The 16334-nt window shown below is 42.3% G+C and overlaps 1 protein-coding gene across 4 annotated transcripts; it reads right to left on the reverse strand.

The window, feature by feature from the left end:
* Window positions 1-191: 191 nt before the first annotated feature.
* IDS (iduronate 2-sulfatase) lies at window positions 192-15433 on the reverse strand. Of its 4 annotated transcripts, XM_075162268.1 has the most exons (11): window positions 15271-15433; window positions 14381-14517; window positions 13147-13324; window positions 12214-12302; window positions 10744-10944; window positions 9963-10133; window positions 9184-9310; window positions 7516-7689; window positions 6479-6809; window positions 794-858; window positions 192-484 (listed from the first exon to the last, which is right to left on the reverse strand). In XM_075162268.1, exons 1-11 carry the CDS (start codon window positions 15410-15412, stop codon window positions 450-452), a joined length of 1650 nt encoding a protein of 549 aa, XP_075018369.1. In that variant the 5' UTR covers window positions 15413-15433; the 3' UTR covers window positions 192-449. The 4 variants fall into 4 exon arrangements, with proteins under 4 accessions (XP_075018369.1, XP_075018370.1, XP_075018368.1 ...); XM_075162269.1 differs by lacking the exon at window positions 794-858 and having other exon boundaries at window positions 193-484; XM_075162267.1 differs by lacking the exons at window positions 192-484; window positions 794-858 and having other exon boundaries at window positions 6187-6809.
* Between the last annotated feature and the right edge of the window lie 901 nt (window positions 15434-16334).

A 16334-nucleotide genomic window follows, 5' to 3' on the forward strand; every position in this document is an offset into this window, starting at 1 on the left:
ACCTGCCAAGATTTGTCTTCTAGGAATTATATCCTAATTCTATTACCAGGAAAGTATTTCAGAAAAGGCTCTGTTCTTTAAAGCTGGAATAGGAGACACAGAGATCAAAACAAACTTTTTCCAGACATGTGATTAATACTTGCCCTTTTATTAGGCAATTTGTTGGGAGAGAAAGCCCTGCTTAAAATTCACTGCAGCTCTCCGGCCAGGGGAAGCATTTCTTTGGCTCTGCGGGGGCTGAGCAGCCTGGCTTTCCAGGAAGGAGGAGAGGGAGGAGTGTCCTTCCGACAGCGGGATGGGGGTGAGCCCGCGAGGCAGCACACCAGAGCTTGACAGGGGGTGAGAGGGGAATTGGAAGAAAAAGCTGCCGCGCCATTTTTCAGAGAAGAATTACCACTAGCCTTTTCCAGTTGGGCACCTGCTTTAAGGCAGCGTCTCCTCGACTCAGACTACTTCGTGTCATCTGTAGACCGCATTCGGAAAGCTTTGGAAAAGCAGAAAGAGCCTTGGGTTAAAAACAGCAGACAAGGAATCAATGTCCTTTTAGATCCATGTCTGCTCACAATCCTTGTCTGACCTCCAGTAAGAATTTCAACTCTCTAGGCTGGGGTCTCCTACCTGTAGTCTTCCCTGAGTGCCCCTCCCTCATTTAGTCTGAGCCTTGGGGCACCGATACCACTCTCTTTCTAGAGCACTGCAAGCAGAAGCGGCCTAAACCCAACTCCAGCCTTCAACACTGTGCTAATGTGAATAATTATTTGTGGAGCCAGATTAGAACTGGCATTATTAATACCATGAGAAGCTGCATGAATTGGGATTTTTCCATCACTTTCTTTTTGCCAATATTTTGAAGTTTTCCTGCAAGACAAAAATTACAAAAAATTCTGCTTGAAAAACTTGAATTAACACTCATGAAATGAGCCATTTCTTTTTGACAAAGGCGAACATTTTCCTTCTGAGGTCAAAATTTTTTGTTTGATTTTATTATTTTCACAAAGTAATTGCATTCTCATTTGTTACAATACCCTTTTATATTATGTCAAAATTATGCAATATAAGAAAAATTGAAATAAAATTGAAGCGAAGGTCCCTGATCTTATCAAAGCAAAAAACTTTTCAATAAAACTGTCACCAAAGCAATATTTCTACATAAGACAGTTTGATTCAATGAAATAAACATTTTCCTGACAAAAAAAGACTGCAGTCAGATGATACTCAGCCAGCTCTTATAACCTCTACAAAAGATGCATACGCAAGACTTCGTTCATCAGACTTGCAGCTACACTTGCAGCCCAACACAGCCCTGAAGCACGACCAGGCTCTGACTTCATTTGTGTCCACTTCACCGAGCAGCTTCAGCGGGCTGCCCAAGAAGAATCCAGCCCAGAGATCTGCTGAATGTTCAGTGCAGGCTGGCCATGGAGCACGTTCAAACAATCAGGAATACGTAACCTACCGGTAGCTGTTCTTCAGTTACACAGTAAGGAGTAAACTGGGAATCTTCAGCGCAAGTGTATAACATACTAGAAATTAAAGACTGGGATTCTACTATGGCATCAGGACCAAAAGAAAAGAGCACGGGTTTTGAATACATGGATAATGCCAAATTGAGTATACTTGGGACAAAATCACAACACACTGTCCAGAGGTAGATTTTCAAAAGTGCTTTAGAGAGAAATTCAAAGAACTTGCGCAGTCAATCACAACATGTACAAAGCTTACAGATTTTATACCTAAAACAGAGAAACAGATTAGAGCAGAAACAGGAAGATGTGAGTGCCCCTAGATGTCTGCAGTGCCTAAAACCAGAGATATAGAATTTCCCTTTCCAGTCTTGCTCTCTTTAGATTTCTGTTCCGTCTTCTTGATGGTTCCTAATCTTTCAGATCATGGCTTTATATCTGATTTCACTGTTCATTACATCTTACTGTTCCTTTCCTCTCTGCTGCTTTAGTCTATTATCCCCACTCCATGTCCAACTGCACCTACAGAAATATCACAAACTTTGCCATTTCCTCTTGCTTACTCAAAGCTCCATCACAGTTGGAACCTTCACATGCTGCTGGATAAAAATGTTCTTCTACTACTCAGCATTGAGTCAAGTGTTAGAGGGCAAAAGGCTCTTTTTGCTGCTTCATATGGTGGATCTTGACATTGGTAGTCTATCTTCTTTCATAACAGACTTTAAAAGGAGATCTGTGCATGTAGGCAGAGAAGAACATTGGAGTCAAGATCCACCCATGCAGATCTGAAGATAATTTTCATTAGCTAGGAAGTCAAACACAGAGGCATAAAAAGTTTTGACACAGAGTCATCTTAACTTGGCTGGGAGTTTCCAATGTGAAGAGCAAGAAGGTCTATAGCCTAGAAAACTGTGAAGTGCTGGAAAACCTAGTTACCAAGAGGATAATTTCATTCTTTATGTAGCGTTTCACATTTGAATGCTAAGTAACCACTAGAGGGGAAAAAAAAAAAAAAAACAAAATTCCACATTCAATGAAGGATCTCAGCTGCAACCACCAGGCACTTCCCAAATATAGTCTGAGACTCTGTCTATCCTAAAGGTCTGAAACATAAGCTGAGCACAGTGCCCTGCAAAAGCTGGGTATTGACCATGACATTATGGCCATTTTGCCAATGGTGATATTGCTGCTATGAGAGAAAACACACATTAGAACAGGGAATTAAGAAGCATCCCTGATAGAAGCATCATGTCTATATCCCATCCTTCATGCTGTGGAACACTCATTCCAGCAGGGGACTCCACTTGACCAATACAACACAGCAGCAAGTCACCAATACATAATTAACATGCAACAGTGATTAATTAGGTAACATCTGACCAATAGCCAGGACATACAGCTGCCTTTGCCTGTCTCACCACTCAAGAACATTTGCAACTCGCACAGACAGCTATTAATTCAAAACATACCCTATTTCCCCCAGCAAGCACAGAGCACAGGCCAAAGGGGGGATTCCAATCTGTTGCACAGCACAGTATGGAGCTACAGCATTTCCATACACTCCAGTGTGCACAGCATGCCTGAAATTAGACCCAAATCTTTCCTTCACAAACAGCATGCTGTAAACATTCAAGTAGAGTGTAACAAAGTGCACCCAAATACACAGCCATCTCCATTTTTTAAAGATTCCTATTGCTTCTGCTTTGTACATAGCATATTTTTTACTTTGCTTTAAAAAACTTTGATTTTAGGATGTTGTACATCTATACACTAGAACTGATGTCATGAGTTATGATTGACTGATGTACAGCTGTTTAGGGACCAAAATTTTAATTCCATTGCGTAATCACTCCTGTACATTAGCTTATTAACAGAAGCCTGTTTATTGACTCTGCTTTGTGCCAAGTGCTTACGACGGCTACTCTGGGGTCCCCAGTGGAATCTCTCCACACGCATACCACAGGTAACAATTCCTGCTGATGCAGCACCGTGTTGTTCTTCCAGCTGTTCTGGTGCCATCCTGAGAAATAGGGTCAGCACTGGCATCTCATTTATTTCCCGATGCTTGGCTTGCATCCTCTTCCCTCTAGAGAGAGCACTGTGCACAAGAGCACTTTGCTTTTATTGCTCCTGTTAAGCTCTTTTGTTCTTCAGTGGAGGCTGCTCAGCCTAGCAAAGCCCACAGCTCAGGCTCTCCAGGAGAAGCAGCGTTTTTGTTTGTTTGAAAAAAATGTGCCTTCTCCCTTTGTCTCCGCTGGTTTTGCTTTTTGTGCAACCAATTCCATAACAAAACTAACTCATGCAGCACTTGCAAGAGCAAAGCTTTTTTTCACTGCTACGCCTCAGTCGTCCTCAAAAGCGTTATGCCTCACCTCAGCAGCAGGCAGAGGGAAACTGCTGGCTAGGTGGACAGCAGTCCTGCTAGCGACTTCTGCAATTATTCAGGAATGTCCTTGCTCTGAGCACGGGGATACCAGTCTTTGATTCACTGGCTGTCAGAGACAATTCTGTTTCATGTCTCCCCAAAAAGATTACTGGATTTTGATTAAGAAAGGTCAAGGGCAGCTTTTCCCTTCCAATATAAAGAGAATGACTTGAGGAAAAAAATACTCATCACCTAGCACCAGGACTTTTATCTCCACTTGAAAAATTAAATTGCCTGAAGTGACAGGAGGCTTAGGGCAGGGTATGTACAAGAATGTTTTCATGTAAATAAATACCTAAATAATTTATCTACATTCTATAATTTTAAATGCCCAAAAAAGATTTTGGGGGGGTTTTGGGGGTTTTTTTTGTTTGTTGTTTTTGGTTTTGTTTTAACAGGTGTTTTAGCAGGAGAACAAAACGCAAAGCTCAGGTAGCCAAGTCTAAGATAATACCCATTTTCCAGATCAATTTTAAATGTACATTGTATTACTGACCTAACATACCAGAGATTTAGATTAATCTTTAACACTTCAATACATCCCCCAAAATAACTTTCCCAATATTTGATTTTCCTTTGAAGGAAAGCGTGTCAGAGATATAATTAGCTCTAGCTGCAGACTCCAAATCGCTCCCTGACACCATTCTCAATAAAACACATTTTCAACCAGTGTGAAATTGGTATAGCTACATTGAATCTGCTACATGCAACTGCAGTATTTCATACCAGCTGAGGATCTGAGTATACATGCCTAAGTGAGGAAAAAATATGTTTTCATCAGGAATAATAATGCTGCAGAACACACAGCATCTTGGGCTGAATGAAACAAATGACAAGTTCATAAGAAATATATTCTTCTAATTGAGTTTAAGGCACTAAATAACCACTGTCTTCTAACAGAGAATCAGATTCATGGTGGGTATTCTCTACATTAATTAGGAATAAGACTGTCACATGGATTTTAATGAAATAAAGTTATGTTTGTGGCTTCTCTAGGATATTAAAGTCAATTTATCTGAGGAAGACAAGTAATGGCTGGCTTTTTCTTTTTGTAGGAATTGAAGCAGTTCATTGAGGAAGGTACGAGGAGTTAGCACTGTCTGAACAAGCTCGTATCTGTTAAGGTACAAATTCTGAGCGCCTCGATTGCCAAGATGGAATTGCAGAAATCCAGTAAGCTGATAGAACACAACACAAATTACTGCCACCACACTAGAGCACAGTGAACCTCGTGGCTGTGAGCATAACATACAGACAGCACTTAAATAAAATACTCAGCAAAAACATTTTTCTCAGATGCAAACTCCCAAACATACTTACCTTAATGCAGTTGGCCATACGGAAATTTACTTACCACCATAGCTTGGGACAACTAACACTCCACATCCTGTGTTGCTAAACACCACACTAAAAACTTAAAACTAAATGGGAGGCTTTTAGCTATCCTAGTCCAAAACCAGAAACTTGCATGTTTGCATTCTTAGATGCTTAGATGCTTTTAGCTATCCTAGTCCAAAAACAGAAACTTGCATGTTTGCATTCTTAGATGCTAAGTGCATCTAAGAATGCAAACATGCAAGTTTCTGTCACTGGACATAACAACCCTCAAGTGCACTGAGCAGTTCAGCAACTACAGCAACCAGCAAGCTACAACAGCTAAAAGTTTCCACCTCTTTTCATCTGTGGGGCCCTACTGGACCAATCCTGATGAAAAAAACCACAGAAGAGCATACCAGTGTTACCTTAACCCCTCAGTCTTATTTAGTGTTTCAGTGATGAAAGCACTCATTTCATACACATTAATTAAAAATTCAGATGCCCTCCTGTATGATAAGCATTATGAATCTCCAAACTAAAGCTTTTATTTAAAATAATTAAATTTTGAATGAAACACATGAAGTTTCTCTTTCAGCTCTAGTCAGAGGTAAGGCTGACGACAGCAGGCACCTCAGTCCTTCACCACTATCAAGTGTCTCCGTGACCACTCCAGCCCCAAGTCTCCTAGGTAAAGTGGACAGGACCTGTTTACTGACACACATTCTCTGCACAGCCTTTCAAACACAGAAGTCTCTCTTTTTCCACCTTTCACACTACCAGTTCAGCACAGATAATGAATTTTAATTCTTCAGTCACTTCAGAAGAGAAGACCACAGAGATGTTTCACAGTATGAGCCTGCATACCCTGTGTGGCCTTTTCAGAAACGTTGTGAGCTTGTGTTTGAAAACACACCCGCAGAAGTTCACTCTGACTATTTCAGTGTAATAAGGGCTGTAACAAGACAAAGGCAATAGCTAGCGTTTTGATACCAACAGGATTTTAATTCAATCCAAGTGTTTTCTGTACAACAGAAAAGTTTTATACAAAAAGAGGAAGCGTTACTTCAGTTGCAAGAACACGCACAAAGAAGTTTCTGAACCCTACTGCTTCAGGAAGCCAAGAATTTTTTTGAAAAAACAACCATGTGAGGTATTGTTATAGACGTTATAATCCTGGTTTGGATCAGTCTCCACCATGTACAACTCTCCTGCATGGACATCCTCAAAGTCAGCACTGAAGTTGTTAGGATTAAACCGAACCCATACAGTATACCTGTAGTCAATTGTACGCATGGAATAGCCCATGATTCTGATGTCTTTCAGCTTTGGCTTGTCCGAGTTCCATTGAGGAGTGTCTGCAGGCCGGGGATATTGGCTGAAAGCAACAGGTTCTTCACTAAAACACCTGTAAGTGTCATCACACCCATCCTTCTCTTCCTCCACCTTCTCTTCAGAAGCATTAAAATACCGGACAATGCTTGCCCCCTCAGTGCACAGTGCAACATGAAACGAAGACTCTGGGCACACAGGAGGAACTTGCAGGCCAGCGAGTTCAGCAAGCGTTGAAAACAGAGACACAAGCTCAACCACTTTTTTGCTTCGCCCTAGAAGAAACATCAAAATGCAAGTTACGGAACATGGTGGTTTGACAGACACTGGTAGAACACTTCAGAAACTTATTCTGATAATGAAGTTGGTGTTTTATTGAAAGTGCTTTGCACTGGATTAGTGGGGTAACAAAATCAAGGCAATTAAGGTGTGGCCGTTAGCTCTGAAGATGCTAGTCTATGCATTTATGATGTACTTTTAACAAGAAAATTTTTGCACTTATGTTTCTCAAATGCGCAGCCTTCAGGACAATAGTATTCATTACTTTGAAAAAGAACTCTTCAGAAAGGCAAAGGAAATTCCAGTGTTAATAGTTTAACACGCGAGTGCCTCCATCAAAGGAGTTTCCAATGCCACCATTTTAAGTACAGATGCTACACAGAGAATGTTTACTAATCACTGTTGGAAAGACAGCAGCCACCAGTACAAAAGGTAGGTCAAGTATCCTTTTAGGCATCTACACCACACAAAAATAAGTCACCTGCTGGAATAACGCAGACATCTAGCTGTTTCCACTAAAGCATATCTAACCAAAGCAAAAGTTTGTGTCCAAGGATTCCCTTCACCATCTTGCTCCTCATCAGTACAAGAAGCACAGTCAATGACACTGACTCAAGCTGCCTGTAGGCAAAGTATCATTACATCACCACTTCTCCTTTACATCTATCTACTGCAAACAAAAAATACATGCTGGAAGTTTACCTTGAGGCACCAAGCCTAAAATATGGCTAAAAGGGTCAAGGTAGGGGAAGACCCTCTCTCCTTGACTAACAGAGGAAGTTGTCATTCCTGGTACATAAAACATCAGCGGCACACGGGTAGCAACATCAAAATTGCTGTATTTTGCCCATTCACCATGTTCTCCCAGGGACCATCCTAGATGACAAAGAATACAATTCAGAGCAGATACTGGGTTGTAATTCAGTAGTCATTTCTTTTTTTACTGTAAACTGACTCTGGTTGTTGAGGCCACTAGTCTGTTATCAAGGTTATATTAAAAGGCAAATAACGATCTGTATTTAAATATAACAAGATTTTTCTCTCATATGAAAGCTATTTCAACTGCCACCTAAATCTTGCAACTTGATACACTTTTATCAAGGAAATAATTACACCTTTCCTTATTTCCCCTGCTCTAGATCAGAATTAGGAAATCAGCATTAAAACAGCAGAAAAGAGAACCGGGGTGTGTCACAGTGCCTACAAGAGTCTCCAGAACAATTCCACAAAGCACTTATTTAAGTTTTGGGCAGCTGCCAGCTCTCCAATACTCTTGTTAACACTGAAACTGAACATCCCTTGGAGCCAAGGCCGCTATCTACGCCAGACTGCCGTATCAGGATGTTACCCCTGAGGAAGCAATAGAGATCAAAACTCTTTAGCTTTCCTCTTCCTCTTGGAAGAGATGCCAACACGACTTCCTTCCAAGCAGATTTATCGCCAACTTCACTTTGGGGGAAGACAACGGAGCTCTATGATAGCTATGTTAACACGATTTTTTTTTTTATCACTTTGCTAGCCATAACCACAGCAAGGAAAAGTGGAATTCAGTTTACAATGGAAAGTCCAAGTCAAAGTGGCAAGTCAGAAGGAACATCTAGAGTCACTTTAGTACCAGAAGTTTTAACCCCATTGCTCTACAACTCATAACGGCTTGTTTATACACACACACTCACAGAAGTCAACCCAAATTAAACAAACATGTGACTTTAAATTGATATTTAGCATACCCTAACTGTTTTAAGTCAGCTAAGCCATCCCCCAATTAAAGGGATCATGGCAGGGGGTATTTTAATGAATATTAGAGTATTGAAACAAACATTGAAAATGCTTGAGGAATTTGTCCCATAATTCGAATTCAGTTTTTTACCACCAAGATCCAAAGTGTGCAAGACCTCAGTTATGAAGGGGGTGCCATATTGCTATCAGTTTAGATGCTCTGCAAGCAGCAATGACAACTGCACTTCAGCAGTTAACGAGAAAGCCTGTCACCCACTGTACCAGATGGCTCTCTACAAATTGCAAGGGGGGAGGAGTGGTCACTATCCTTTCCCAGCACTGTTCCCAGCAAGAGTCACTCCTTGGGTAGGAGGTGGGAATACAGCAAGCTCAGCCCAGTGTCCTGGCAGACGGTCTCACCACTCACTAGCAAACCCTCAACCTGATTAAAGAGAGGTGCCTGCAGGGAGACAGAACTATGCAGCCACGGAAGCCTGTGTCAGTCCATCTAATTAGAGACAGACTAGCCAGATATACAACGTATGGTAGCTCTGCTGCACATTATATAAACACACAGTTGATTAATATGCCAGCACTGAGTTGCACAATTAAGTTATTAACTGTGAGTTGGAGAAAGATTTAAATGCTTACCATGATCAGCAGTAAAAACTACTATTGTGCTATTTGAGAGTCCTACATCATCCAAAGCATTCAAGAGCAAGCCAACTTGCATATCCAGGTAAGAAACTGCTGCATAATAGCTCTGACGAATCTGCCGCTGCAAGTTAAGAAAACAGGAGAGAGGAAAAAAAAAAGTTGGCTTTTCCCCAGACACACACACAGGAGAACCAGTGTAAGTAAAGGAACTAAAGGATTTTACTTGTAAAGCTTTAAGTGTCTGTAGCCTGATTAATGTCCCAGAAAAGGTAAACAGCGAGGGGGCAGTTAGAAAATTCTACTATCTCCCGGAAGTTCTTTCAAGCAAGATGTCGCAAACCAATCAGTTCTGCTTCTCTCAGGGTCCAGCCAGTGCATGTTATTTTGGCATAAGCACTGGAAAGTCAAGGAAAATCTTGCAAAAGACGACACCCTGAGTGGTGGCTTGAAACAGATAAACAGATTCAGATAATGAAAACAAACACAACATTGGTAGCTGCTACATACATTCCCTTATATACAAACCAGGAGCACATACTACTATCACCAGTTGATGGCTGATCTCTTCCTCCCTACCCCCACTCACCTGACTGCAGTTACAGTGAAAGTTTGCCTGCAAAGCCAGAGGTGACAGTAGGCAAGGCAGGGTATTCATGGTATTCGCAAACTGACAGTTGCTGAATACCTGGGAACATCTATGAGCAGCCGACGGCTCCCTTGCATTTGAACAAGTTAAGGCAGTTTGACTTCAGTGCACTGTATTGACAGCTTACCTGGAAGTCATCTGGAAGTGGTCCATAAGGAAAACTAACATTTAATGCTTCCACATCATCCCTCTGTCTGATATCCGTCCAGGGGTTGTATGCCACAGAAGGTAGTTTCTCAGGCACCCAGGGATCTGGGGCTAATGTGATGTTTTCCAAGGGATACAACTTGAGAAATTCCTTTGCAATACAAACACACATAAAGACTGCCCTCACCTCTAAGGTCTGTTGTAAACTTTGTGTTGTAAAGCAGCAACCATTTCCCCTTGCACGACCTTTTAATATTCTTACAGTTTACAAGGCTTCACTCTCCCTCCCCAGAGTGTAAAAGGGAGCAATACTATGCTAGTCGGCCCCAACCGATTCCTGAAAAATACTGAGTTAGTAAGTACCTAAAACCAGCCTCCTGTATCTCAAAGCAATGCTGAAATAAAAGGTCTAACACCACTTCCTCCAAAATGAGTAGGAGCTTTGCCATCAACTGAAACAGGGAATGCAGTACAAGATCTTGTAAGGCCTCATTATGCCATACTCCATCAAGCTGAACACCATCTCCATGCACTAGCAGTCACTATTATGGTGGTAGAAGCCTGGCTTTTGGCTGAGTGGTCACAACTCATTAAACATTCTGAAATGCAACACAGGCGACTGCTAAAGTTACAGCAAATCAAGGCTGGTTTTCAGCTTGCTTCTCAGAAACAAGAGCAATAAAGTATTTGTGGAAACAGCTTTGAAAAGCAAAAGCAACACTCGTCTAAGTTCCTTTCCCTGCAGGCTCCAGTTTCCTCACCTGCGGGTACCTCAGTGGGATATGTGGTTTGTGGTAACCGACAGCCAGGAAGAATTTTTGCTTGTTGGTTTTCATAACATTCAGTAAGCGTATGGCCTCTTCAGTGCTCTGAATATCAGGCAGAGTACCACTGGGCATTTCTGTCACATCCACTGGACACACCAAGTTAGCATAAAGTTTTCCATCTTTTCCCCTACAAGTCTTCAAAAAAAAAAAAAAGCATTGGTTAAGTAACTTAACTTCTGTAAAAGCAAAGAAGAAATCCTCTGTTCCATAACTTTCAAACTAATTTGTTTCTCAATCCTTCTACCACAAAAGCCTGCAGATTGGATACAAAAAGGAATTTCACAATTTCTATGAACACTAAAGGTGCCGAGTATATTGACGACTGAGCAGACAGCTTCAGGAGTTGAAGAATGCAACTTCCATGTCTATGGAAAAGCAGAATCCTGTCTAAAGCTGGGCAGAAGATTAAATGTGGTCATATGGGAAAACACACAGTTTCTATGATGAATACAATCTCTGACCTGTTGGTAAGTCGGCAGAATTTGGTTACACTGTATACATGCATTTTTACTCCTCCTCATCCCAAGAGCTCACAGAAAGCTGCCTGCAAGCTACTGACTTAGTTTCTGAGCAAATGCCAGCAGTGGCTGATGTATAATCAGTGAAGAAAGACAAATTAGACTAAGCGGTTGCCAGGAAAAGGTGGCCTCAGCAGGGTGTTTGGGAGAGTTGCTAAACGAACATCAAGAAAAGTATGCCATGGATGCAAATACTGTTGTTGTTAAAACCAGTCTTTTTCAGCAGTAAATGCAAGAACAAAGTATCGCCAAGGCTGTCTGTAGCCTCATGGCTGGAGCTCCCAGCTTTGCAGTGTATAGATTCCAGCACATGATGCTATCGCAATGTTTGCATAAACATAAAACAGATTCTTTCGGGCACACAAGAGTAACAAACATTCTAGAAAACTGAATCAGATTATAAAGTTTCAGATTATTTAAAGATTATTTTAATTACGACCTCCACCCACTCAGCCCTGAGCTCTTTATTGAATTGATTTAAGTTCATCAAGTCTATTGATAATGTTTTGTCACTTACTAAGCAGAGCAAGATTAGTGTGGAAGTTGACAACTGCACTTTTCAGATAAAGGAATTCATGATCTTGACACAAATTAAGATCACTCCTTCTTGCAAGCACTTTTACATCTCAGTAACTTAAATTTCCAAATACTAATTTAGAAATACTTAAAATATCTGCAGGATGGGCACATGAATTAACATGACATACAACTGAAGAGATAGTCCTTCTTTCGGAAGGCTAAGAAACAGAATATCAAACTGGACTAGCAGTTCCCCTGCACAAGGTTGCAGTCTCAAAAACCACAGAGTATAGCCTGTGCTTGACACAAAGAACTTGGTTATATCCTGAAAAACCTTCTTTGTTAGGGTCCCACAAATCACGCTTACCTTATCATTTTCATATTTTTCAGTTGAAGGATGAAAGGGTGGAATGGACCAACTGTATGGGTAGTCATCACTGTAATTGGATGAAACCCCTGAAAAGGGTAAAGACATTAGAAATGCTCTAATAGTTCACTGAACCAGGAAGAGCTCAAACACAAGTTTAACTTGTTTTCAGTTGGTTTGGGTTTTTTGGTTTTTTGGTTTTTGTTTTGTTTTGTTTTTAAATACACTAAATGAAGAAACATTTCAAATGATCTTTGACAATTGAGAAAAAGAAAACCAAGAAAGTCAAAAAGTTTAAGACAGACATTTTTCCCTGAAATACACCTTTTACTGGTGAGGGAGATGTACAGTCTTCAGGTACATCCTTAATTAGCTTTACTATCAACTGGAAGTTCATACATCCACACAAGTTTAGTTCTGGGGTAAAGAACTACCAAAAAGAGGGTCAGTATTACAGTATTTTTCAACTCAGTAGTGTTATTGCTTTTTAACCAGTGAACTGATTTCCTATTTAATTGGTAGTATTAGTCATACATTCTATATCTCCTGATCCAAACAGACAGCCTATTATGAAACATGAAATCTGTATATGCAGAACTAAGACAATGAGGCTGTTCAGTAATTTCATCTTCAGTGGATACCTAACTTCCAGACATATTTTTAGAATGTTAGACATTTATTCCCACAATCCCTAGACAAGATGTGAAAGTATTCATTAAATAAGTCATCTAACATATCCATCTCTAATGCCTTAAGATTTAAAATTAAGATTTAAAGACAACCTACAGTCATTGTACAATCTGGCTCATGATTATGATTTAGGTTGTCAATATAGACAAGAATCACACAGTTGATACTTATATGTAAAGTCTATTTGTGAGAATATACACGTTAAGCATGCGTATGTTAAGCAGATGACAATTCAAACCATACCAGGATGAAAAACCTTCCCCACAGATAGGGTCACGTAGCCATTCTCCTTGAAATACTGGGGCAACGTGGAATAGTTTCCTGCATGTACTCTCCAGTAGGAGTAGAAATCATACAGTCGGGTAGTATCAGGTCTGCGTCCAGTAAGAAACGACACTCTACTGGGAGCACACACGGCTTGCTGAGGAGAGAGCCAGCCAAAAAGAGAATCAATTCGGAACAAAAAGCAAAACACACATATGAACTGACTTAGGTATGGCTGGACAAAACACCCAAGGGCTCAGGAACTGCAGTGAAAGCATTTCATATCACTTCAAGCTGGAATGAACAGCATCCTTATTAAGAATATCAATTCCCAATTGCAAGCTTTTAGCAAGATATACATTTACCTATCTACAGTTTTTCCTCAAATAACCAATTCCTAAGCACTAAAAGCTTTGGTTATGCAGCTAGCAGCACAAAAAAGTCAGGTTGCGTTAAAGACAGTGCTTTTGAAATCTAGTAGCTCATACTCACACAGAATTAAGCAGAAGTGGCAGATGGACTGTGCTGACAAAAGTCCAAGCCTAGCTGATCTGGACTGCCTTAAGAATAATGAAAAGCATAAACATACAGAAGGTCCAGGTTACAGTCCAAAAGCCTCACCAATTCTGTTTCAGATTGGCAAGAGCCAAGAGTTATTGCTTTAAAGTTCTAATTCCTAGTCAGAATTAGACTCAAACTTCTAATTTCTCAGCAGAGAGAAACCTGGGAATGTAGGCATCCTATGCAAAGTATTCAAGTAAAGAGCAATTAGTGAGATTTTGAGTCCTATAATTGAGAGTGACACTTACCACACAAGCTACCCCCTCATAAAAATCTACAGAATAGATTTTCTCAAAAGAAAAAATTGAAAAGTAAAAAATAATCTTTTATAAACAGTAGAAAAAAAGAACTCCAATTTAGTAAAACAGCATTTTTAAGCAGCACTTTGCTGCTAACAGTGAAAACGTTTGAGTGACATTACACTCCTCCAAGGGCTACACAAATATCATTCAAATGACCCGTTTTCATTTTTCTTACCTTAGTAAAGATAGGTTCATACAGTACAGTTCAGCCCAACCACTTATTTTCTACTGGAAATACTTGAGGTTAATAAATACTTGCTTTTTTCCAATGGTCTGCCTAACACCTACTGTGATAAAACTAGTAGTTATTTTACACAGAGAAAACATTTTTATTAAGTTATTTATCTCACCTGTGCATATGCATTGCTGAACACAATACTTTGAGAAGCAAGTTGATCAATGTTTGGAGATTTCACGAGCTTATCTCCATAACAGCCCAAAACAGGACGCAGATCGTCCACAACTATAAACAGGACATTCATGCCATCTATGAAGAAACAGAATTAGGAATATATTAACTAGAGCTCCAGTAAGTAGAGGCTACTTTATGCAGATTTCTTTACATTTTTAAACCCTGAAGTATACTTAAGAGAAAAATTAAAATAAATAAAATCAGCAAGAACATCTAATGTCTTTGTAAGGAAATGTAAATATTGGGATTAATTCCTTCAATGTGTAGGAATTCTTATTTGGCCTAGACAGAACTACAGTGGTTTTCACTTCTCGTCCTATTTCATTGCTTCCCCCCATGGTATTTTCTTCAGCTGCCTTGGCTACAGAAAGGTGCTGTGAAATAAAGAGGTATTTTATAGTTCTACCTACTGCTGAATTCTACAGCCTACAAGCTTTGAGAGGGGTGTTAAGCCACAGGTAAAACTCAGACACTGGTACGCTACATAATCCTGCTCCAAACAGATACGAAGAAAACATATTTTTAAAAATTAATTGCATATACATATTTTTAAAACGCGCTCCTAGGTGAACCATGGCTCAAACGGCGCACAAACTGCTGCCGGCCTTTCAAGCCGCAACCCTCCAGGCGGCGGACGCAGCTCCCCAAAACCCCGCGCGAGTCTCACACGGCGCGCCCGGGGCCCGCGGCCAGGGCCCGCCCGGGCGCTGCCCCACAAACCCGGGGCGGCCCCGGCCGGCTCCCCGCTCGCGGCAGCCCCGGCTGCGCCCCCGCCCCGCCCTCCCTCCCCTCCACCGAGGAGGAGCCCCACCCGGGGCCCCGCCGCACCTCCGGGCCCCGCCGCCGCCCCGCGGGTGCGGAGCCGACGGGTCGCCGCCGCCTCCGGGGCGAACGCGAAGGCGCCGCGGGGAAGCGCCAGCAGGCAGAGGCCGAGCCAAGCGACCGCGCAGCCGGGGGCGGCCGCCGCCATCTCCCAGCGCGGCGGCGGGGGCGGGCGGGCCGGCTTTGGGCCTCCCCCCGGGGCGGGGCCCCGGCTGCCGGTGCGGGCCCGCTGCCGGGCTTTAACCCTCCCCGCTCCGCCGGGAGGACGCCGTTCCCCCCGCCCCCACGCGGTGGCGCCGTGGCCCCGCGCAGGAGCCGCGGTGGCCGATGGCGGGGCGAGGGGGCTGCGGGGCTCCGGGCGGTGGCACGCCCGGGAGAAGAGCCGCCCGAAGGCGGGGAGGGAGGCCCGCGCATCAGAACCGGCGTCTTGAAGGTGCAGCCGCTGACGAGGCCGCGCACCGGGCACGGGCGGGCCTTGGTTCTCAGCCACGTTCGTTGCTTCCAGGAGCCTCTGGGCACTTCCCGCAATAGCTCCCTGGGAGCGGGAATACTTAATGGCATTCTGACAATTATTTACTTCTCACGCAAGTAACGTTGGCGAATGAGGAAATCAAGGTTTAGTATCTAGAGGAGCTTCTCGGAGTCATACTTTAATCCTATTTGTTAATTGGTTCTACAACCAGTTAACGCTTACTTCTGTTCTTTAAACAAACCCTGCGTTTCCAGAGTTACCTCAAGATCTAGCAAGGTCAGGTTCATGTGCCTGCTACTGAGAATGCGTGTTCTGCGTGGCGTGCAAGTCTCTAATGCCAGGATTTTTGCCTATGACTTGCCATTTGTGAGATCTGAGAGTCAGCTGGGTGGGCTCAGGTATTTACCTACGCCACGGCTTTCTCCTCTGTGGCTATGTGGCAGGCAGAGCCTTGCTTTCTAGATAATCGACCTTTTGGTTTTTTCAGTTTGACAGCTGTAGTGGTCTAGAGGGCCAGTAGAGGACAGAGATCACTTTTTTGACCAATCCTTCAAAGACCAGTCTTGCCTTTAGCAGACGGAAAAGCTGCGTATTGTAC

Source organism: Calonectris borealis, chromosome 13 (genome assembly GCF_964195595.1).
Source record: "Calonectris borealis chromosome 13, bCalBor7.hap1.2, whole genome shotgun sequence".
NCBI classification, from domain to species: Eukaryota; Metazoa; Chordata; class Aves; order Procellariiformes; family Procellariidae; genus Calonectris; species Calonectris borealis.